The sequence below is a fragment of the Ictalurus punctatus genome, chromosome 21 (genome assembly GCF_001660625.3).
Source record: "Ictalurus punctatus breed USDA103 chromosome 21, Coco_2.0, whole genome shotgun sequence".
NCBI classification, from domain to species: domain Eukaryota; kingdom Metazoa; phylum Chordata; class Actinopteri; order Siluriformes; family Ictaluridae; genus Ictalurus; species Ictalurus punctatus.
In genome coordinates, this window is record NC_030436.2 from 18,961,458 (window position 1) to 18,986,773 (window position 25,316).

A 25,316-nucleotide genomic window follows, 5' to 3' on the forward strand; every position below is an offset into this window, starting at 1 on the left:
TAGCTCGCCGTGTAGCTTTAACAGAAGGTTCGGTTGCAGTGTAGCTACTTTAAACCAAGAGTTTCTGTAGCGTGACCAGTTGCAAATGCAAAGTAACTCCCCCAGCGCTGTTTTCATATATACATGAATATACATGCAGTGTATTTTTGATCTACGAAGTTAGGTAGCAGCTTCCCATCATGCTGATGAAACTCTGTTCGATTAGCTATTGTTTTTCAGAAAATATAACCTCAATCATGAATCGAGCTACTTTTGTCATAACGCTTTTAGGAAAGTTATGAAACTACGTTTTGCGTTGCGTAACGCTGCCTATTACGTTCCGTTTCTGTGCGTTCTCCGAACGTATACCTGACGCGTCGACTTTCGACGTGTTCACAGCCTTTTCTTTTAAAGACGCGCCTCTTGCCGTCTTTCTCGCTACGTAACGCGATACTCTGTTCTCCTGTTGTCGTCGGATCAACCGGATCTAGGGATACATTGCAATTCTTTCCTCAATCCGGTCTCCACTTTGCACTGATGAGGAAACGCTGGCTTTCTTCCCGGCGCTGTGATCTTTTCTGACAGCCTGGCGTTGCCGCTCACACAGCCTTGGGCCGTTCTTGATGACTGTGTTTACCGTGGAGCTAACTCGGTTCTGACATCTCGCACCACACGGCAAAACGAGTCCGCTGATAAAGTGCGACAGGCCGCCCACGGTCTGCCGGAGGGACTCGTAACGCACTCGAGTGTTACGTGCTCACGCCTCGGCGAGTCGTGTGTTTGCGTTGGTTGATTATTTATTTATTTATTTATATATTTTTGCTGAATTTATCTGGTTAAAAAGCCATGTCACTTAACGCCCCGTCCGTTGTGGCATGTCTGAACTGTATGTATAATAAATTGCCGTTTTTATGGGTAGTGTTTTAAAAAATCGAAGAAGCCTCAGCATATCAAAGAAGCATTTACCCATCCTTTAGAAGATGTGCATTTTGTTACTTGAACATACAATTGTTGTTTTGCGGTTTTATGGGAAAATGTAGTAGGGTGTCGTTAATGGTGGAGTAAATGATTTGTGCCTGGCAGCTCCAGGGTCCCTGGTTTGATTATGAGCTCGGGTTACTGTCTGCACGTTCTCCCTGGGAGTTCCCTCCAGGTTCTCTGGTTTCCTCACACATCCCAAAAATATGCCAGTTGGTGGGTTGTCTATGATAATTTGCTCCTAGGTGTGAGTGAGTGTGTGTACTCCCGCCTCAAGCCTGTTGTTCCCGGGATAGGCTCCGGATCCACTGTGACGCTGACTACGATGAAATTAACCGAAGACGAACGAATATGAGGTTCAGAAGCTTCAGTCCGTTACCGAAACCTGTTTTCATTTCCTCGGCGCTAAAAATCAAGTGCGTTTCTCAAGGACTCGCTCAGCAACGAAAGATGGTCGAGCCTTCCGCTTCACTCCCAACTGACCCTTCTTCCACTTTTAAAGCTATAAAAAATGGTTTTGTTGCAGAATATTACCAAGAGCTCTGAAGCTCATTGAAATGACCTGATTGTTTTAGTTTTAGAAACCTTTAAGGGATGATGATAAATAGTCTGTCTTAGAGCGAAAGTATGCAATCTCCTGTGTAAACATGAGTTTTTCACATCAGTTTAAAATACAGTAAATTGGGTTAATAATAATAATAATAATAATAATAATAATAATAATGTATTACATTTTGAAATGGTTGCATATGATAAATGTTTAAATAAGGACTGTTCATGGTAGTGCACTCATGGTACATGGTAGAGACATGATCTTCACTCACCCTGTAGTCACTTGCGGTGACGTAGAAGATGGGCTGAAAGGCCAGCCAGATGATGCAGGTGGTGTACATGGTGAACCCGATGAACTTGGCCTCGTTGAAGTTCTCGGGGCACTTCCTGGTCTTGAAGGCGTAGAACGTGCACAGGACGATGAGGATGCAGTTGTAGGTGAGTGACACCAGCATGCTGGAATCCAGACTGTTGCACTTCAGAGTCACCACGTCACGCCTCTCGGGACTCATTTCCTTCCTGACACCTGGTGCCTCCACCAGGAGCCATACCAATGCCACCAACAGCTGGGCAGAGATCAGCACACCACAGATGGCCACTTGCGATGCGGGGCTGATGAAACGAGGCCGCTGGGCACCGTCTCGTACTCCACCGAAGATCCGCGCAATACGATTGGTCTTGGTGAGCAGGGCGGAGTAGCACACAGCGAACGAGGTGCCGAGGCCGAGACGTCGCAAGACACAGACAACTGCCGACGGCTTAGCAATGTAGATGAAGGTCATGGCGTAGCACAAGAGAACCCCCAACAGGAGGATGTAGGACAGCTCACGGCCACTAGCCTTCACCACTGGAGTATCGTTGTGCCGTAGAAAAACTCCAGCCACGGCCAGGGTACACATCATACCCAGACAGGCGATGGTCACGGGTCCTACAGCCCAGGCATCTGACCAGTGGATGTATTCTTCTGGAAGCTCGTAACAGCCAGTCAGGTTGGCCAAAGGCCATTCTCCAAAGCCGCAGTCCTCACAGGTGAACTCGTCTAGAAGGTACTGATGGGCTTGGCAGGGGATGCAGATCCAGCAGCAAACGTCCCCGGGTTGCATGCTCTTGGCCTCGTTCGGATGGCAAGGGTCGCTGCACTGGGAGGTGGGCGCTGGTCCTCCGGCCCAATGTAAAGTGCTGGTATTAAGAACCAGACTTTGGGCCCAGTACCCTACCTTCCTGTAGGCATACCTTCCGTTCTCTTGCTGATAATGGAAGATGTTGTAGCGGCCCAAGCAGTCACCCGAAGAGGTGAAGCGCACCACGTTCTCTGTATCAGCAGGTCTAAATGGAGCTATTTAGTAATGGTAGAAAGGGGGGGGGGGGGGGAGAGCAGTGAAATTTAGTAAAAAGATAATATTGAATAAAAATGGTTTCACTTATAGAACACATCCTTCATTAGCACATTTACTAGCCGGAAAATGATCTCATCCTGCCTTCAGCAAAGCTTTTGAAAAATGTTAAGGCTTTGAGCTATGGTTGCTAATTATCACCACCTGCTGGCCAAAACACTTTAATGTGCATTTATTTAATGCTGTGAAAAATAGCTCTTTATTATGGGTCATCAAAGGCCATGATTAACACCCAGATCAATAATAAATTAAAAAAAAACAGCTGGAGACTGGAACGAGCATAACGTCTCCACTGATCTTCGAGAGATGAAACACCGTCGGTGGGCTTATTTGCTGAAATCCCATGGGCTTTACTGTTGAAACTGTCTACACTACCTCTGATGTATTGCATGTATAAAGTGCGGCTTTTAATCATTACAAAAATGACGTATTTAACCGCTAATTGTGGCTGAATCGACATTTTCTTCTTTCAGGCTCTACCAGATTTAAAATCCTCTCTCTGCTTATCTTTTCTTCTCATAGTTTCTCTCTGCAGCTACGCTGACTGGCGCTGTGTGGTAACCTAATAATTACAGTTTTCAAATCTGAAATTCAGCAGCATCCTTTTAATCAGCAGTAAAAACAACGTGCATCACAGGCCATTCATCTGAAGGATGCCTGAACATTCGTAGAAATAGCTCTCCTCTCTTTATACAGGGAATACTTGATGGATAAACATTGTTGATAATGAATGAAAGACGGTAGGTGGCAATTAGCATTATGCAAAGCAAATCGTGCTAATTGGTCCCACTAGCTTTCAGTAATTGCTATTCATTTTGAAGCATCCTTTTTATGAAGCTGTGGTAAACATTTGTAATCGTCAGTCACGCCACTCACCATCAAACTTGGTCTTGAGGATGAACTCTCGGTAGAACCTTTTGCCGTTGCCAGGCTTCATGGCGTCGCACACTCGCGTGGTGTTGGGGCACACGGCCTGCCGCATGTTATGCAGAGCGTGCGCCATCGCGTAGACGGCGTTCACGACGAACATGATCTTTGACTCCTGCTTGAACGAGCCATCCCTCAGACTGTGTCTGGCGCAGCCCGGCTCGTGCAGCCGACACCCGAACTTGTGCTCCCAGAATTCTCTGAACCAGGGGTTGCGTGTGTTGAGCTCTGGAGTGAGTTTGGTGAAGTAGTCCTCGAACTCTCGGATGGAGTAGGAGGCGAGCTCGATGGTGAAGGCCCCGTTGGCCGCTTTCTCACTGCCGTGCACCACACTCTCCTGCGCCCCCCAGCCATCGCTCGCCACCCAGATGAAGGTGACATTCATGCGTGCTGCTGCGACCAGAAGCTCCCTGGCGTCCTCGCTGCGTGTGAACAGGATCACCACTTTGGCGTTGGCCTTCTGCTGCAGTGAGCGGATCACGGTCTCGTAATTGCCCCGATTCATGGACCGGCTGACTTTAACCGAAGTGGCGATACAGATCTGGCGCACACGTGCTTCCTGCTGGAAAGCGTCGATACCCGTCTCACCATAGTCACCCTCTGAGGCCACTGTTGAGACGTAGGTCCAGTTAAAGTAGCGCAGGATGTCAGCAATGGCTTTTGCCTGGTAGAAGTCTGGCGGCACGGTTCGCGCAAAGTAGTCATAGCGTGATTTGTCGCTCAGCTTGGCGCTGGTGGAGGCATAGCTGATCTGAGGGATCTGGAAGAGCCGCAGCAGGTTGGCCACCTGGAGACATTTGGGGGGGGAGAGAAGACAGTCCTGATGTCCTATACCAAACCCTATCAAGACATTTTTTGTGTCTGGTGCTATGAGGCTAGTGCAGATAACCAATAAGGGAAGCTTATAGCTACATTATGAGCAAAGGGAAGATCTTTTCTTTAATATCCCAATGATATATAATATGTGGAAAATGATCCTAGGTCTTAAGGCTACTCCAAGGATCTATCCATTGCCTATACCGTGTACAGGTGTAATCCAGTGCAGTTAAACAGCTCGTACTCTTCAATTTGCAATTACTGTTTTTATACCTTGAGATGACAGTTGTCAGGAAGCAAGAGAGAATGTGGCCATCAGGAGGTACCTGGGCAATTCAGTAGGTTTACAGACCTAGTGATAGACTCCTCCCAACATAAAAATTCATATAGATTGCCAGGGATTCTCTGCAAAGCTTGCTGACAAGCAATCAGCCAGACACTCCAACCTCCAAGCCTGCCGATGTCACCACTCTATGAAAATATTGCCTCTGGCTATGTATCTGCTCAGCATGGAGAGGGATTTGGACCCTACAAAGCCTCTATCTTCATTCGTTATCTAGCTCATCTGGGAAAGTCGTTTCTGCTTGTTTAACCATGGGACTTGGGCAGGTTTCATTCTGATGGATCGAGATAACAGCTGCAACCAGAAACAACAGATAAGGAATATTGTTATATTTATCCCAGGGCACAATCAGGTTAAATCTAAGTGTCGACATCTTGCTTTTATGGTTCACTATAATGGTTGCCAGTGGGCACAGAGAGAGGGGAAAGTATTGAGTTTGTCCAAACGTTTTTTGCTTACTCTCAACGTGAAACATTCATATGGATATTTTAAAGGGCATGGAGACCAAATGATTCATTTAGATCCAGCTGTGGCATTTCTTCCTTAACTGTGTTATACATGCAGTTCACAATTGAACTTTCAGGCAGACTTTCAGGTGGATATTACATCTACATACTTATTTCCCAAAGCTTTCAGAGCAATCACTGGAGGAACTCGGGGAAGCCATTCACTCCGCAAATTGGAGTGACAATTAGGCCCGCCGGGAGAGCCAGCTAATGACGGAAAGTCAGTGTCCACGCGGATTCACATATAGCACGAGGCTGCTCCACATTAAAATACCATTAGTCTGATGCTTCTCAGGCCAATTGTTCTGCTTTAGGATCAATTTTTGCCTTTTTGTATTTTAATGACTTAAATTACATGGACATCATGATCTGACCTTAGGTCAGACTTCCCTCTGAGACACTCCATACGTTCAGTTCATGAGCTCGAGATGTGGCAATGCTCAGTAGACTAAATCCGATAACAATACTCCTAAGGGGTTGCATGCAATTTTCTCCCTCCCAACTTTAAATTCCAATTTCGACTACTACCTAAGGCAGATCCATTTAAATTCAGCCCCCAGACACGCACTGTATGGCTGTTGTTATTGTATCCGTCTCTGCATGCATGTGGCTACGGGATTCTTCTTCAAGCTGAAAATAATCGTATCCTCTGAATATTTGCAACAGTTTTCACTATAATGCTACTAGCTTAGGAAAAATAAAAGTTCCTCAAGGGATCTTCGAATAGTCAAGGGTTCTTAACTTTTCTAGAAGTTGTACATGGAACTTTCTTATTGTATAGGTATAGGCTTATTATAAATGGTAAATAGACTGCACTTATATTTTTTTAAACTTAGCAGTTCTACAAAGCGCTTTACACTGTTTGTCATTCACCCGTTCACATACACACTCACACACCAATGGTAGTAGAGCCGCCATGCAAGGCGCTAACTTGCCATCAGGAGCAACTTGGGGCCGGGAATCGAACCGCCAACCCTACGATTAGTGGACAACCCGCTCTACCACCTGAACCACAGCATACATTTGAAATGCATGTTTATTCCATTGCAAAATGGTTAAAGACCATTAATTTGTTTAAACATTTGTTTCTTTCCCTTAAAAAATATTTAAGAAACCAACATTTTTACTCATTTATTATTTTACAGGAGAGTGTAGATGGATTGTGACATTCGGTGGCTGTAAGTAATGTATACAGGTTAAATCTCGTGGAAACCATTAAAGTTTCTATGTAGAACTATACAGCAGAGGGTTTCCCTGTGAGAAAAGGATCCATGGAGGTACAGCTTCGATCCTGAGCTCGGCTTACTGTCGGTGTGGAGTTTCACATGTTCTCAACGCTGTGCAAAAACACGCCAGTCGGTGGATTGCCGCTAGGTGCGAACGAGTGTGTGACCCGCGACGGACTGGCGTACCATCCAGGGTGTATTCCTGCCTCGTTCTCAGTGTTCATGGGAGAAACTCCAGATCCACTGTGACCCTGCCCAGGATAAAGCACTTGCTAGAGATGAATAAATGAATGAATACCACCGGCTCGCTCAATAGGGATAAATTCACACACTTAAAATCTGCATCTTGTGTTTTTATATGTTTCTGTAAAGCTGCTTTGAGACAATCTCCGTTGTTAAAAGCGCTGTACAAATAAAATCGAATTGAATTAAAAAAGCTCAAATCCTCAACACCCTGCGAGTAACACCTTATTCTTTTGGTATAGCTGTATTTTTAATTCTGTAGCCCTGGAAGAACACCACATCATGCGAAATGCTACCAGCACGGCCCCGTCCACATGCTGACGGACATTAGATGTGATGTGTTGCGGGGTTCACATGCTTAACACTGCATGACAGCCATGTTTTAGGAGCCCGGTAAGTTCAGGGCCACCGGAGACCAGATGAATCACTGACCTAAGGAGGAGAAACTGAGGGAATGTAATTCGTTTAGACAAGCGCGAATCTGGTCGGGACCAAGACACCCGTTCGCTATCAGTACTCCCTACCGAGGGAGACTCGTCCTGTTCATACCGTCTAAGATGCAAACCTAGCCCTTTTTGCGCATTAAGATTTCATTTACGTGTCACTGCATTTGTTTCTTTCCCTTTCCCTTTGGCATCTCAAGTGGAGTGTATCAGAGTGCATCAGAACGGCACCGAAGCGTTTGACAGAGAGCAGCTCAGCTGTTGTTAGCAGTCAATCATCCTGCACACATTCGAGACACACACCAGCAAGGGAGAGACGTCACTAATCTCACTCTGTTTCTCCTTTTTCTCTCTTTTTTTTTTTTTTCTTTTCTCGCAGCCTCCCCTGGATATTCAGTCCCCACACACCTAAATGAATATTTATCATCTCGCCATCCTGTACGTATGCATGCAGGTGTTCTATTGGAGCGTTCAATGACATCTGTCGGAGTTCAGTAAGGCAAATAAAGTACAACTGTCCCTCTACCAGAGAGAGAGAGAGAGAGAGAGAGAGAGAGAGAGAGCATTTCGGGGAATTTGTTCAAATCCAATTCGAGAGGAAGCAACTCACTGAGCTCCTTATTTTGAAGAATTTAATGGTCACATTTCAGGTGTCCTGTTCAGTTTAGGCAATCCGATTTTTAGGCAGTTCTGCTCACCTTGCTGTCGAATTTAGATCCACATGGATGACCATTCTTTTGCTCTGACTATGGAGTGTGAGCAAGTGTAACTAAAGCTTTTATTCCAGCTAACAGTTGTACATGGCTAACCTGCTAATTCGCTAGCGGCGCTATTCAGCGAATAGTATTCTAGCTGTCTGGTTAAAATTAAAAAGCACTAACACAGCACAGCCTTACAGCTTATATAGCTAGATAACCCTGCTAACGTTCTGTTTCCAAGCTAATCTTGCAGTTTATGGCAATCTTAATATGCAGCTAACTTTGTTTTGTTTCTGACTTTTTATAGTTAGCCAGCTACACTACTCAGAAAATGGAAGTAAAGCTGTATATTTAAGTTATTTTATTTCATAAGCATAGCTAACTTAGACCGCTACCTTGCTAGTCACCAAGGCTTGCTAGTTTTGGGGCTAGTTAGCTAGCTATGTTATTCATATTCATCGAAGAGTAGTTCTTCAACAAAACGGAGCTACTGCTAGTTCTGGATCGAGCCTCACGTTTTGTAAGCTGAAAAACTAGCAAACGGTGTAAACGTGCACGCTAAAAGTTGCAACGTCTTGATGAGGCCGGAGCGTTTCTCAAATGTCTTGAGCAGATCGTTGAAGTCCTGAATGAGCGAGGGACCTTCGACGGCTACTGGATGGAAAACAGCTTCAGGCAGGGACAGAGAGATGAGAGTAAAAGACAGGAAGTGGTTGAGAGATGAGGAAGATAAAAATAGTAATCATGTGAGCCAGAGCGAGAGAAAGTGGGGATAAAACGAACAGAAAAGCACGAGCGCTACGGACCGAGCCGTAGACTGAAAGGCTTCTTATGGGTGAAGCGGTTTGGTGCTTTGACCCCACATGCGAGTGGATCGAAAGCGGAGTGTCTCGTGACGCAGTTCGGCCGCTTTTTACCGTCCCGCTTTCAACATGAAAGCCCCATCTGTTTCATCAGCTCCTGCGCCAGGCGTGTGGGCATCCCACACACAGCTACAGCACTACAGCTTCAGCCAGAGAAGTTAAAAAGAGCCTCCCTTCACAAGCAGTCGCTTAGATGAAAGAAATAAATCACGGAAAATTAAATTTCATCCTTCAGATTCGGAGGACTCGAGCCGAATGGAAATTTGCTGCCATTTAATTTCCTGAATATCGTCTGTAAACTCCCATAATGGGATTTATATACTGTAGATGATGTGCAGGTTCTCGGTGAGAGTTCCCATGCAGCATATTATTAGCATTATTAGCATTCTCTAAAACACGAAGAACAGGTGAGGTCTCTGTGTGAGTGACCTTGTGCAACTCGGAGAGGCTAGATGACTCCTATGAACAGCAGTAACATTATTAATACTCCTCATCCTGTGAGCCTCTGTCTCGTCCTGTTTGGTTTGGAGCTGCTCTAACTCCATGCCTCTCAAAGTGAGGGCCAGAGCCTAACCTTCTTTCTTTTTTTTTCTTTTTTTTCTTTTCTTTTTTCGCTGATCTAATGAGCGTGGAGGTCACCGTTATACCACGGCGCTGCTGAATTCTCGATTCCGATTGGTCGGAGGTTCGGCTCCGACGGCGTTCATTCCAACACGTTAACGTTTCTACGTACACCGTGACTTCTAATGCGCACGCGCTATGTAAATGGATTTTTAAAAAAAACAAAAAAAAACGTGTGCAGTCGTCGATACGGATATGTTTTTCTCTGGGCAGAAATGTTTTTGGAAGGAGTCTCCAGTGTCAGTGCTCTTGTAACGTTTTCCTGCCACGGGAACGCATCGGATTACGTTTTGCGGTCTCTCCGTAACGTGGCAAGCGGCGTTTTATGTTGTCTTTTATTTTAAGAGATAATAAGGTAAATATGAATCTACCCACAGCGTTATTGGTTTTGGTTCTGTGGACGGAAAGCTCGGTAATAAAAAGCCTCTTCTAAATAGCCATTTCAAAATATATTTACATAACGGACTGGACGGGTAAATAGTTGGATTATATCAGAAGTCCAGTCGTTTTCACGGGGAAAAAAAAAGGTCCTTGTATTCAAAACCTTTTGCGAAGCCTTCAAGGACAACTTCGCTGTGCGTGTTACTGCATGGCAATTATTATTCCCAATACTCTGCATGCACAAGGTCGGTTTTGTGCAAAATCTGTATTGTAATTTATTCTTTCACCTGCTGGAGGAAGCGATGAGAGCAGGAAGGATGAAAGAAGCCACATGACTAGCAATTGGTTTGCGTTACGAGAGCCGGTGTGAACTATGACGCGCATGGAGAACCTGCCACGCAGACACGCAGTATCCCAGGCAATATCCTGCTACTTTAATTAGAGCGCAGGAAGACTTTCAGTGGAAGAGTGACAGATCCAGACTGAAATTTCGCAGCCAGAGTGAAAACTCCGGAGTGCCTCAGGCTTTGTGCATGAAATGAATTAATTGTAATGCGCGATTACTGAAGAATTGTCGTTGTGTAATATTAAGATTCAGTATTCATATTTAATTAACTGTTTATTGCAACAGTTTTTTTTTATTTTTTTTTTTAAAAAAAAACAACTTATTGTTTGTTTCTCTAGGGAGGGGAGACGTTTAGTTCTCAAGACAACCACACAACCAGTCTGCCATTCTCACCCACACACAAACTCAAATATAGATCTTTATATTACACACACACACACACACACACACATGCACACCCCAAAGATAGCACAGTCTTCCGGTATCAGTCACACACCCACGCACCCAAACTTAACCTCTAAACAGTTGAAGCTGAAGCCGGTATTCATAACTCCCAGAAATACAATCATTCAGTTTGTAGGGACACGTTAGGTTACGTTCACGTTACCTGACCTGAGACAGTTTTATATCTGGTATTTATATTATACGTCATTACGGTCATCGTCGTCATCCAGTAGCACAGCAAAACAACCAATGAGGACAGCGACAGCAGTGACGTTATTTAGTGGAGGGATAGGGAAATTTGGGATACATTTTATATTTTACATTTACACTTACGGCACTTGGCAGACGGCCTTATCCAGAGTGAGTGCATTTATACAACCGAGCAGTTGAGGAGTTAAGGGCCTTGCTGAAGGGCCCAGCAGTGGTAGCTTGGTGGTGCTGGGAGTTGAACTCATGACCTTCCGGTCAGCGAGCTACCACTGCCCCAGTTGATATTTTAGGCATCAATTTAAGCAAAACTGTAAGCGATATCAAAAGTTACTGAGTAGCGTCCAAAACTATTGCACAAGAAATCGGTGTGCGCATGTGGGATGTTTCACAGCACAGACTACATCCACCGTAATCCGGATAGATCTGAAACCTGCGTTTTTCGTTTTTAAATCGCTCTCCATCCACGCTGGCGTTTTCAAACGTTTTCCAAAAATCGATTTCCCTAAGGCGTTTATTTAAGAATGCAATCTGAAGGGTTGTAGAAAGTGACACTAATCTTTAAAGAGTAAACAAACTGGGTAGCAGGCACAACAACTACAGTACGACATCGTCCACCATCTTGTTTGTTTTATGTTGAATGGGTCACGTGACTAAAAACACGCCATCTCATTTATGAATGTCTCCGCCTTCTCAGTCCACACAGTGTGAAAACGCTGTCTTCGAGTTCTCCACTTGGGAAAGTGCTTTCGCCGGACTAAAACGACGTCTCGGTGTGGACAGAAGGAACTAGGGACTTCAATTCCCAGCAGCCACTGCACCTCTGCGTCACGGTCACATGACCACCCGCACCTGACTATCATCCCGGTTAACGAGCACCTGTGTGTATTTAAGTCCCGGTTTCCTGTACAGCACTCTATGTCTGGCTTCGTTGCGTCTCAGGTTGTCACGTTATGCTCTGCCGTGTCCTAAAGTGTTGGTTTATGTTTGTTTTCCTTGTTTACGTATGCTTAGTGTCTTTCTTTTGTGTTTTGCTTGAACGCTTATTAAACTTTGAATCTGCACGTACATCCGCCGCCATCTCCGCATTCGTGACAGGAAGGCCAAACCGTAGAGGGAAATGATGCGTTTTCAGATTAATCCGGATTAATATGGACGTAGCCTTTAGTCAGTAAAGTGAGAGAAGGTCACTTTACGGATGTGAACCCTCAAGATAGACAGATCTGATCTGAGGCCAAAATTGGAATTGTGCAATGAAGCTTGTTATATAAACATACACTCATTATGTTCGACTTCTTAACATCATTTAGTGACTCCTAATACTTCCTTCTCCAATCTAACTCACAATCCAGATGGCTTGCAGCGAGAATAAAAAAATACTTGTGTGGGGAGGGGAAAAAAACAAAAAAAGAAAAACCCTCCCGGCTCCTAAAATGGCCGGGACGTCTGTTGCCATGTGCTGTCTGTTTTATATGCGTGTTCATCCACATCATGTTTGCTCAAGGCGCGTGCCAAGCGCCGTCTCCCTCATGCCAGCAGGCTGATTGAGCTCCAGACAGCCTGAAGGCTCCTCTTAGCTCATTCTACTCAGAGGAGGACAGGTGGCTCGGGTTCTGCCAAAGGAGCGTCTCCGGGGCTGTGATAGTCCTGCCACAGACGGAGGAGACTGCTCGAGAAGCCGCTCTAATTCCACCTGCTGTGATCTACGATGTGATCTAGAGTGAGGAGACTTTGGTGCTATTTTGGATTATGACATGTGCGTGACTTGTATGTTCGGTATATTTATATAACGATAAAAGCGCGGTAAAAATTTCACCATTCATCTCTCGTAGTCCGTTAAAAGCAAACAACTGATAGTACCTTGGTCGAGTTCCTGCGTACGTTTCCTATTGCATGACGGTAGCTGTAAAAGTAAACGCTGTTCTGTTGACAGAAAACACTAACAAGAACAACAATGGAGGAGCTTAAAGATCTGCTTTACCAGATACTTGCCATTATGTAGTGCTGGCCAAACATTCAGTGGTCTCCATGATTTCTGGTGCCACCCAAATGTCCCTGTTTGGTACACCCGTTACCCTAAGAAGGCAGGCAACTACATCGGCCCGAGTACAGGTCGCTTAACAATGGAAACAATGCCAAAATGTCTGGTAGAAAGGCTAGCCTCTCACTAGCTGGCTCTCTCCTATCGCACGTCACGGCTACGACGTCAGTGCGACCGAACGCTTCAAGATAAGCTCATCTTTTTTTTCCTGTTGTGCCATTCGCCAGCCGTTCCATCCCCATCATATACCACTCTTTGTACCTTCCTGACCCGTTCGTCCCTTTTGACCTTCCACTTTCCTTATATGGGTTATGCTTCCTGTTCCTGTTGTTTTGGTGTTTAATTAATCATGCTTATTCCTTGTTTGCCCTGAACTAATTTGCCTGTTTAAACGTTGTGTTTGTGACTTATTTTTGAGTCCTGGTGTGCTAGAGTCTAGTTCTTGGGTTTTGACCCCCCCCCCCCCCCCTCCCTTTTGTATTTTAACCCCAGCGTTCGACGATCCATGACAGTGGTGATGGAATTCCTCTGAGTAAACATACTGAAAAACGACTGCTGCCAAATTGCCAAAAGTCACACCTTACACGTATCAACAAACGTCCGCTTCTGAAGTTGTGAAGGTCACAAAAATGTGCCGTTCACATGGAATATTCTCATATAAACATGGTGAACACATGACCACATTTAAGTCATACCTCACCTGATTTAACTGATGTATTTGGGCCCACACCCGCGCTCGTTCTGTGAATGCGACAAGGAAATTAGATTGGGGGTGTGCACCACAAATAGCAAAAATGTGACTGAACTCCAATCACAGTCTGGCGCTTTGCTTCATTTATTTTTGAGGCCATTACAAATATGTAAATAAGTAAATAAGACCACTCCAAGAATAGGACTTAGAAACACCAATTAGCTATCTTCGGGGCAGTAATTACATCTCTAGTAATGAAGGTTGGCATGTGGTTTTTTTTTTTTTTGTTGTTGTTGTTGTTCTTTTTCTGGATATTTCGAGATAAAAATCGAACCACTGGACAGTTCACTAGCTAACGTTTTCTCATCTCTTACCCCACCAAAGCTTCTTGCATAAAAGGAAACGCTACAAATCCCTCAGGTGGTCGTGTTTGTGCAGACAAAACTCCAGAACCAAACCTAATTATACAACGGGAACATAATTAGAGTTCGGCCCTCTCTCTGGCAGTGACAGCCGAAAGGAAGGAGCCGGTAATTAACCACTCTTACACTCGCAGCTCACGGCTTTTCTGCAGCGAAGCGAAGACACTTCAGTGCCGACAGACCTGTCGGGGGTTCAGGAAAGCTGAAAGCCCCTGATCAGGAAACTCCCAAAGTGGCAAGAGAATTTATATCGCCACGACATTGGCTTCCGGCCAACAAGAAAGCTGTGACGTCGTCCATGGACATGTCAGCTATTAATACGTGGGGCTGACATCTTAGAGGTGTTGGCACAGTCTTGGTCATTTCATGTTATCTGATTACACAGTGCTTTCCCGTGCTTTAAAATACTGAAAGAGAGCGGTAATTACCAAGATCATGATCATACTATTATAGTGCCCGCAAAACAGCGGTGACATTTTAAAAAGCTGTGAAAACTAGAAGTAATGTCCAAAACAACCATTTTGGTATTGGACAGTGGAACTAGCAGTAGCTAGTAGTAGCTCTGTTTTGTTGATGAACTACTCTTTAATGAATATGAAGAACATAGCTAGCTAACTAGCCCAAAACTAGCAAGCCTTGCCAACTCTAAGCTAGTTACGCAATCAGTATAATAATATAAGAGTCAATCATTGTTGTTAAAGTACGGATGATGACACTTGTGGCACTCTAAACTTTAACATGATGCATTTTATCGGAAAATCATTTTCATATCTTCTTATCACCCAGTGCTGACTTTCAGAAGGCACTGGAATTCATACTTTTAATATCTAAGACGAAAGCTTTTCTCGCTTAATCTAAGACTACCATCTTATCTCTAAACTGATGAAACTGGATCCAAATAACCTTGAGGGAAGGTTATATTTATATTGTGGTGTTTTCTTTTTCAAATTTATTTATTCATTTTTTAATTGTACAAGGTTACACTTTGATTAGACTCCATCCGTGTGAAGACGTCACCATATATACCTCAAATATGTTATATAAGTCCCAGGGCACAGGACTTAAAGTACAGCTGGTTTTGCTGATCAAGAGCAATCTGAGATCAGACTCCGTGGCCTAACGGTTCCTGATATGCAGGCCTCGATGTACATGAGTCTCCCAGACTACCACTCGAGCAGTATTGACCAATATGGCGAAAGGGTGAAAATCAGTATTGTTTAAAGCATACCCCAACCCATTACACAACTGGGTTAACCGGAGACTACGTATTGTACGTATTCTACGTACTACTCCGGTCAACTACGTAGTACGTAGTTGGCTCTAAGTATCGGCTTTTACACCCTTCGTACTGCACTGTACACTATATGGCTAAACATTTGTGGACAGTGATATTGTATCATTTATACGAGGAGCCATTTTGTATTAACCAAAAAAAAAGTTTAAAAAGCAAATGATCGTTTGGATAAGATTTGTGTGAGATTGGACATTGTAAACAAAAACAAGACTAGCTAATTTACACTGAAAAGAAAAGATCCACTGAAACTTACAACCACTAGAACTAATGTTTAATCATGAACCCTAGGAAGCTTGATTCCTTGTTAGACTTATTCAAGCCATATCTACCTGTATGGAGACGTCACTATACGATCCCCCGATCACTCCAGATATAGCCAGCGGCGCCTCGTCCGGCACGGGGTTGGACCCGTCGGGGCAGATGAACCCGGGTTGGTGCACTTTGGTGAGCGACGTGCGGACAAACTCGAGCGACTGCTCCAGCGCGTACGTGTCCTTGGAGCAGGTGTCTAGGATGTGGGCACCCAGCTTAAGGCCTGGTAGGATGCGGTTGTCCTGGTTGATCTCATCGAGCGCCAAGAGCATGGCCTCCAGACGCTGGATCCCACGCTGCTCGTTGATCTTACCACAGTCCTGCGTGCCCTCGCCTTTCTCGTGTACGGGGAACAAGCCACCGATCACCAGGTCGCCGTCCATGACGATCTCACGTTTGGCGCCGGGTAGTGCAGGGACGTACCTCGGGCTGGCCTGGACAGGGATGGGAGGGACAAGCAGGAGGACGGCCATCATGGGTAGAACTAGAGGAGCCATGATGGGGGAGTCGATCTTTACTAGAAGCACAGCCATGTTTAGTCGTGTGGAAGGTGCTCTTGGTTTAGATGTTTAGGTGTTGGATTTTATAGACTGTCAATGCTTCCGGTGAATGTTCTTGCATTTTTCCTGGCACGTTGAGGAACCTGGAAGAGGAACAAAGAAAGAAATAATAAGGGTTTCAAGAGGATCTGTATCTCTCAAGTGTGATCGTTTAATCTGGCCATTTAACACTGCCTAATGTTTGCCTACCAGTTGAACATCTCTGATTAAAACCAGACATTGTGCTAATCATTAGACATCACATTAGGCAGAGAAAAAATACAGAGCCGTCTAGCCGTTTAATTGGATTGACCTCCGTGTCGTGGAGGCTGGGCTGCTTTTATTGACTCGTTAATTTTATTTAATTATTTTATTTGAAACATCAGAGCCTGTCCAATTCTGGCAAAGAACCAAAAGCCGTGATGACAGCTCATGGCTTACAGAAGGGAGATTTCAACTCTTTTACGGCGGGGGGGGAGGGGGGGGGGGGGCATTTCTATCTATTTTCACTCAAATAAATCAGCATCAAATTTTAGTTCTGTAAATTCAGGGGCTGACGTTCATCACTAGCAATCCTCATTTAACTTCAATTAAGGACTGCTATTAAAACGCAAGTTTGGACTAACTTTAAACCCTGGAGGTTGGCTAAATGTTACATAGATATTATTTGTAGTCTGAGACTAAATCCACAGGCGCCAAAACTTTTTTTTAAACAGAGGTCATCCTCGCTTTATTGTTATGCAGATTTAGTATTTCTGTTCCACGGATCCATCTTTCTCCGCACCAAACTCTTGCCGTTCGTCTAATGAAGCAACATCCTCATATTTATTAAAGTGTTCTTCCTCGACCTCCGTTACCATGGAAACTGGAGACCGTGGGTATGTTAAGGGGGGGAACAAGGTGCCATGATAAAGGTAAGCAGCATATAGCAATTAATTTGAGATCTTTCATCGTGCAAGAACAAACAAGGCGTGCTTAGGAAAAAGACGTGTTGTTTTTTTTTTTTATCAACTGAATACATTAAGGTGCTTTTTTTTCTTTCTTTCTTTTAAAGAAATGTGAAGGAAGGGGGGAAAAAGAACTGTTTAACTGACTTGGTTAAAGTCACCTTATGAAAGAAATAAAAGACAAGCGCACAGCAAATAATGGCTCGAACTAAAAGTGAAAAAAGAGAAAAGAATGAAATATTAATGAAATACTCTAAAACTGTGAAATATTAATGATGCTGTTCCACTGGAGTTTACTGAGCCAACGCAGATGCCAATTACAAATCTGTATAGTTTCATTTCTTCAGGGCATGAAGGTAATCATGAGATATCAACATCCGAAATCAAATACACAGCACGCTGACCTGAAGCCGATGATTAACGTGAAATCTTTTTAATCTAACAAATATTATATGGATAATATTAAATCCCTCCACAAACTGGAAAACATCTGGAAAACAGTTTAAGTGCAGATTCTTCGTTTAGTATTGTTTCCTAATTCAGTTGTTCCATACAAGTCCGTATTAGTATTTTATGATCGTTTCAGGAGAACACGATGAAGCGCGGCGCGCAGATCTGTCTGGGTTCTCCGGTGTCGTCCTATCTTTCCCGTGAAAAAGTGAATTGGTGCAGGATGCCCTGAGATGGACTAGTGTCCCAATCCGGGTGTAGTTCCGCCACGCACCCAGTGTCCCCGGGATACAGTGTTCTCCGATCCCACCGTGACCTGGAGAAAGCGCTAACCGAATATAAATAATCGGACGCCGCTAAATGTCGATCGATGACATCTGTAACATCTGCATGAACACCAGCGAGTACTGGTCCGAGTTCTACCTGAGCGATGACTCGACAGGAAACGCAAACTTGTGCAGGTGATGAGACGCTTTGCAAATTGATACCGAGGTCAAATGTGAACTCGATTGCACCGGAATTGCCTGATACAGTTTCTTCAGGTGTTTCCATATCTCCGAAAGTAAACGCACAGCTTCATCCGGATAAGTCGGAGATATTTTCTGAGCTCTGACGTTCTCGTGGCAGCTATCCCTGACATCTGTCTCGCCCTCGTGACTGCTAACGCTTCGGCTCACGGCCGTGCAGACGACGCCCAGCAGGGTCCGGCGACTGCGGCCACGCAAAATATTTAATTGGCGTTAAAATCAAATCTTTCCTTGGCTTTTCGTGCAGCAGATGGGAGCAGCTGGGAGCTCTGTGCCATCACCAAGGTTGAGGCCTGGAGTTAATGGGACACTCCATGCCAAGGTAATGTAGCGTGATCAGGCCGGAGAGGAGATGATTAGGAGCGAGGAAAAAACTCTCTTTCCTCATGCCGATCCGGAAATAATGAGTAATACACACTATATGCGTGTTTCAGGGCTCGGTGTTCTGATAATGAAAAGCAAACTGATATTAAATCATTTTTATCCTCGTAACAGTCTGTGGTGTTTCTGAGTGTTAGGTCACGTCGCTTGTGCAACATGATGCAAACAGAAGAGCAGCGCCGGAAAGCACACCGTGTCCAAAACAACTGGGAATAATTGACAGAAGGACGTTAGCAGTCTGTACATCTCGTCAGGTACTTGTCCTGGCTCGGTTTCCTGAAGTTTTCACTTGTTAGTGCTCTTCCTGTTACTGAGTATCAAAGCATGATCTTGTATTAACATTTGCCATGGGAGTCTAATTCCACCACCCAGTAATAGAAAGTTCTAATATACTGTTACTTCTAGAGTAACCACGTACGCAGGGATTTGTACGGCGGATGCTCCAAAACTTTTTAACAACGCATACTGAACATCTGCATATTATAGCGTATACACTCTTTTGGGTGGATGAGATTTCCTTCTAGTACTTATAAAGAAAACACGAGACCTTTTTTTTCCCCACAGCATGATATATTTTCAAGCGAAACGACCTATTTGGGTGGGCGAGGCTTTAGTTCTATCCTTCGAGTTTTGATTGGCTTGTGAAAAGTTGTTGTTCCAAAACAAACATGAAGATGCTCAAACATGAAGAAGGCACTTGTGGAGGACTACTTGTCCTCCTACAACACCAGCGGCACTCAAGGAAGCGGAGGCAGACAAATTCCTGCTAGTGTTGGTGGAAAAAGACTTTTTTTCGTCCCTGGTGTGAGCCCATATTTATTTGAACCAGGGTTAATACTGTATAAAAGAGAACCTTACAACAAATGCCCGTTTTTAATTTCGGCTTGTCTTCAGGTTTCCCTGTCAGAGAGTGTCGCATGGAGACGAACTCTACCGTCCGTAGACGCTTTAAAGAAATGACCCGAACGTAAAAGAATATGGTTCCACGATGCTTCTTCGAGGACTGCACCAAACTCCATGGCATGTTCCGACTCGATTGAACCGTCATATTGATGGTGGTGATGGTGATGATCCAAATGATTTAGTCTTGCATTACTACAGAATCTTGTCTAGGAAATATGCTTTGCCAAAGTAGTATTATCTTTCCACAAGTGATGAATTAGAAACTTCTTGGTAGTGAAGTCAGACTTTTGGAGCCTACTGTAGGTTTCAGTGTTTGATTAACAGGATACTCCTGAATCTCCCGAAGCGAAATTAAACACACAAGCATTTATGTTAATGCACTGCTTAAATGATTAGCATCCCCACCATAAGATTGATAGCACGCCTCCAAATCAAGCATTTCGACCCTCTCATTTTTGTCAGGTTTCCAACCGATAATTAGGATTAATGGCTTTGTTTGCGGAGCATTTCTTTCGTTCTGGCGTAATTTGATCGTCGGAGAGATCCACGCTGGCTTCATCTACATGTTTGACCTCCAGCAGCGCCGGACAGAGAATTCAACACTCAAACGTGGGATGTTTCTAGGTAACCACGGGGAAGCTGGATAATGGCATACATGATGGAGTCGTGGGAAAAAAAACAAACGGCTTGATCTCAGCAGGATCTTTTTCTTGGCTATGAGCGGCGGAGCTCCTCCACCAGAAGCGTGTAAACATTCTCCCTGTTTGTGGGAGAGAAAAAAAAGGGGGGGGGGGGGGGGGGTTTCAATTTTCAAGTGTTTTATGAATTCATTGGATGATCGGGGATCTAAGGGGTCTACTTTTAAAACCTTTCTGATAGGGAATCACAAAGTAGGGTACCTTTTGTAAAGGTTCCCCCAGGGATACAACTGAAGTGGGAAAACTGAGCGAGAGGTGCGAATACACCGTGAAAGGACACCAGTCCATCACAACACACGTTCACACCAATGGGCAGTGTATCTTAGACAAGCTACCTATACGCACGTGTCTTTTGGAGGTGGGGGGAAAGTGGGAAAACTCCGAAACTCACACGCAGACAGTAACCCGAGCTCGGGTTCGAACTGGGGACGCTGGAGCTGTTCCTCAGGATCTAGTCAGACAATCAGATCTTGATACTGCATCCTGTCTAAATGTGCCAAACGGTTACGTCTCATCGACGGTGGAATGGTACCGAAGATTGCGATTTGTATCATGTATGTGTCAAAATGTCGTCAGTACTATAAATATAGTCTATTTATAGTTTTTATAATCGTTTTCACTTTAAAAATAAATAAATAAAAAATGCAGGATTGCTTCTTGCTCCTGACTGCCCACAATTATTTGGACCAAGGCCAAACCGAATTTTGCAACGTCGGATGAATCGACGCATTTATACGCACCAAAATTAAACCATGTGGTGCTGCCTTCAGCATGCCTCTTCTTCATTCCTCTGCAAGTAACCATGGCTTCCTAAGAATGGCATCACTACAGAATCAAGGCTTCTCATGACCTCCTACAGGACTGCTGAAGTGGGCTTGATTTTGTAGAGGTGTCTAAAGAAAACCCTGCTCTTTGATTCACTTGTGTGGGAAGAGGTCTGCTCGGGATGAATAGTGTTATTCAAAGCACCATGTCATTGACGCTTTATTATCCAGAACTTTAAAAAAAAAAAAAGAAAAAAAAGAAGGAGATTCAGTCCTTGCCAGACTGTCATGTTAAGCGTGTTTATGTAACGAATAGCTATATATAATATAATATGATATGAATGGAGCACAGCCCTTGCCACCACAACACACTGCATCTCTTTAGCAAGAACACTAAAGACGCGTTAAGCCTCCTCTATTAGAACAGTGACAGCCGTGAAAAGCAAACCGAGCAGCTTGAATAGCATCACAGAGACTCGTAGGTAGGAGGGCAGATATACATGCGTACAGGCTACTGTTACAGAAATTGAGCGACAGCCAGTGTGTCTTGGCCAAGCTACGTCTTTCTGCCGCTTGGCTTCCTACGGAAGTAGTGGTGCTTCCTGTTCGAAACTGTTAGCTGATTTAAAGTGGATGTATTTCAAAATAAATAAATAAAAGATCAGTAGTACAATGTCATATATGAGAGATGATTCATTCACTGGTCATTTAAGCAATTCACAGCAAAGTCCCCAGTGCTTAATTACCACCAACAGCACCGGTTCAACACCCACAGTGACGTTATATAATGGAGTTAATTCGATATTCTAAGAGTTAACCTGATCTCATGAGACATTTATATCAAACAAAGGCATTGTGGTGGTTAGAATTGTTTGTACAATATTTTTTACATTTTATTTCGACGAGTAGGGTCAAGGCACAAGACTAAACCCGATATCCGAGCTTAACTATTGGGTCTTTTCATGCAGGTTAAGTGAATTTTGATTAGTATTCAAGACATTCTCAGACATAAATGTCGCCTACTTTTTCCTTTTCGCTGGCGTGGTACCATCAAGGGTACTTGTTTTGTAACTTGGTGCATGTGGTGTACCTTTTTTTTTTAAATTTTGAGTTTTTAGTACAGTATGAGTAAATAAAAGTGGTCCTTAAAACCCAATTATGTGCCTTTTAATGTTTTTAAAGCTACACTATATTCAGTGTCCAGGTGAAAAACTGTAGAAGGAAAAGTACAGGGTGGTATATTTGTTTTATTTTTTTGTTCTGATTGTGATATTAAGCTGTCCGAGTAGCCTAAAGAAGGCGTTTTAGGTTTAACATATTAGAGAAGTTTTCAGGGAAAATTCATGGAGAAAATACCCCTTATCCACAGACTCTATCAGAAGAAGAAACAATTCCAAAGTAATCACTTCCTTTGATGCACAGGAGGCTTTTAATGAAGCTGGAGCTTCCTGTGATGTGTGAATGAACCTGAATCTGTGTGCTGATGTTATCTGTACATCCAGAAGATCTGGAAATCTTACATGCACGGAATTAACGCACGGAATTAACGCACGGATCGGATTGTCTGTTCTGATCACTGAGCGCGCGCACGCGTTTTTCTTTTCCCAGATAGATAACAGACAGCGAATGCGATTCTGATGTCTCTGGAAATTGTTTTTTTTTAATTTTATTTTATAGCCTATCGAATGCTTCGTGCAGTGCGATGCATGGGGATCAGTGTGTGTGAATGAGGTTATAAATAAAGGTGCTGTTGAACGCGCGCCCCGCTAATCAGCATGCACGGGAAAGCTTTCTTACCTGTGAAGAAGGAAAGTTTTGTTGTTATTGTTGTTGTTGTTGTTGTTTTCTATCTTCAGGTCATGAGAAGGTTTCTCTTCTTTAAGTCGGTTTAAAGCTGAAACTCCAACAAAGGACCGAGTTGAGAGTGTAAAAGTCTAAATATGCGTTTTGCCTGAACGCACCACTTCTCCGTTGCGCATCATGATTCCACCGCGCGCCGCGGTCAGGTCCGGTTCGGCTCGGCTCGGCTGTGGTCCTCACACACACACACACACACACACACACACACACACACACACACACTCACTCCCTCACACACACACACACACACACACACACTCACTCACACACACGCGCGCGCGCGCGTAAAGTCACTCATCCAGTCACTGCTGAGCTGGTGCCGAAAGGAAAGTTTGGTGGAAAAATGAAATATTCATATTATAATAGAGCTGGAAACACATCGCTCTAGTGTGTGTGTGTTTGTGTGTGTGTGTGTATGACTTGATGTGATGGTAGGAGTGTGACCCTGAGTCTGATCATTCTGCTCATCATCGGCGAAAGGTGGAGCCTGAACAACACGCGCGCAAACACACACACACACACACACACTCCAGCTCCAGCCACTCACTCCACACACTAAGGAATTGCAGAAATATGAGCAACAGCCTGCTCCATCTGATAGAACTGCTAAATGAACACCTAGAGTTGTAAAGATAGCATTTAATAGTGTGATATTTAATTTGTACACAGGTTTATCATCCCGTAGGCTGCAGTGAAGGAACACCTACAGTGCTGAATTAGTCTGCAAGCTGTCAAGGTAGCATTGTGGTGTGTTTTCTGTTACAGAAGGAATGAAACATCCGCATCAGTGGGGTGGTGTGATGAAGCGGAGGAGCTGTTAGTACCCTGAGGTTGATTATTTCCCCAAAATGCAAAATATCTATTTTGCTTTTACTTTATTGACTGTTACAGCGCGCTGACACTGGAGACTCCTTCCGTAAATGTTCATTTTATTTCCGTCTCCGTAGAGAGAAAAAAAAAAAACCTCACTATATGATCAATAAGTTTAAAAAATAATAACCACGGAAACGTTCGGATATTAGAACGAGCCGTGATTGAAAGACGTCCAGGACTACTGTCGGAGCTGCTGTTTTAGAAAATTCATCAACACCTTCTGATCAGTCAAAATCAAGAATTCAAGTGTGACTTGATACAGTTGTTCAGCTCTTGCTTCACTGAATGTACACCTGGAGAGTTGGGTTACTGTAGTCAGTGATTTTGGTGGAAGATAGTTAAATCTAGCTGTCATCAAAGCCATGGCCCTAAAAACACGTACGCGCCTGCTGCCACGGCTAGAAGACCTGAACGAGTCGTTCTGCTTATCGCGTTTATCACCGTAGATCACAATATATCACCATATTCGGCCATAAACCGAAACAAGCAACATGCGAATGGAAAATGATGTTCCTCCGTATACCAAAAACTGCTTTAAGGAGACACATCCCTGAGCCTCAGAACACTGTCAGAGATTGTGAGTAACCGGTGTAGTAGAATCTGTGGGTGGGAATTGGCTACGAGTAAATTGGAAGGAAAAGGCAATTATGGTGGTGTGAATATTTAATATCGTCACATGCCTGGTCAAGTGTGTGCAGAGCAGGGAAATATAAACGTGTAGCGAGCGAGACGGGCGAACCAGCGTAACAAAACAGCGTAACAAACCCCGCAAACCGCCAGGAGCTAGTTCAGCCAACCGAGATGAACTCCAACTCGCAGCCAGAGAGGCCTGCGGTGATCCAGGTGTGTCCAGCGCCCAGCACCGTTTACTGATTTTTCTGCTCGAACACACCGACTATGAACTGATGAAGTGAATCAGGTGCGCCAGAGCAGGAAAATCACACAAATCGAAAGACTAAAGATACAGGAACACAGTTTGGGAACAATGTGCCGTAATTACAGCGTGTCCACGTTTAAAAGTACATTGTAGCCCCCAAAAAAGACAAACAACATCTTTTGTTTTTTCAAATATATTCAGTCATCTATGACAACGTTTGCTTCTTTAGTTTGTGGCCACACTGTTTATCTCGAAAAATAGACCAACACTGAACAGCTGAAAGACCACCTGCTAAAAATAGACCAGCGCTTTAGCCGATATCGTGTTTTCATAATTGATCCCATTCCCAATTGAGATCGATGTGACGATCAACGTGGACAAGATTCAGCTCAGCTCGTGGGAAATGATCTTCAATACAGCTGCACTGTAATAACACTTCCGGCGCTAACTGAACTCCTATAGATTCTGCTGTTTTATATCTGTTATGTAATGACGACACCGCACGAGAACTTGCGAACTCATGAATATCGCAAGATACAAGGCGGAAGAGTTTGAAGACTGACTTGACTGTTGGAAATGTTTGGACTGTTTTTAACCATTGAATTTAATCAGAAATATTCCCGGTTACATTATATTTCATTTTATTTTTTGTCCGAGTTGTTCCTTTTATATTGATGATGTAGGCTCTGCTGTCAGATATAAAGCATTTTATTCCGGATCAGGATCAGCTTTCGTGTGTAACGCAGTCGTGTGAGGATTAAAAGCACTCG

General features: G+C 44.0%; 1 protein-coding gene across 2 annotated transcripts in view; it reads right to left on the reverse strand.

Moving 5' to 3' along the window:
* Positions 1 to 23,289, reverse strand: part of grm2b (glutamate receptor, metabotropic 2b) — a 28,912-nt gene extending 5,623 nt beyond the window's left edge. For both annotated transcript variants that reach the window (XM_017496562.3, XM_017496563.3), the window contains exons 1-4: positions 22,734 to 23,289; positions 15,745 to 16,370; positions 3,780 to 4,617; positions 1,782 to 2,845 (exon numbers count right to left, since the gene is read on the reverse strand). In XM_017496562.3, coding sequence (XP_017352051.1) covers positions 1,782 to 2,845; positions 3,780 to 4,617; positions 15,745 to 16,260 — 2,418 coding nt within the window. In that variant the 5' untranslated portion in view covers positions 16,261 to 16,370; positions 22,734 to 23,289. The remainder of the gene's footprint in view (positions 1 to 1,781; positions 2,846 to 3,779; positions 4,618 to 15,744; positions 16,371 to 22,733) is intronic.
* Positions 23,290 to 25,316: the final 2,027 nt, after the last annotated feature.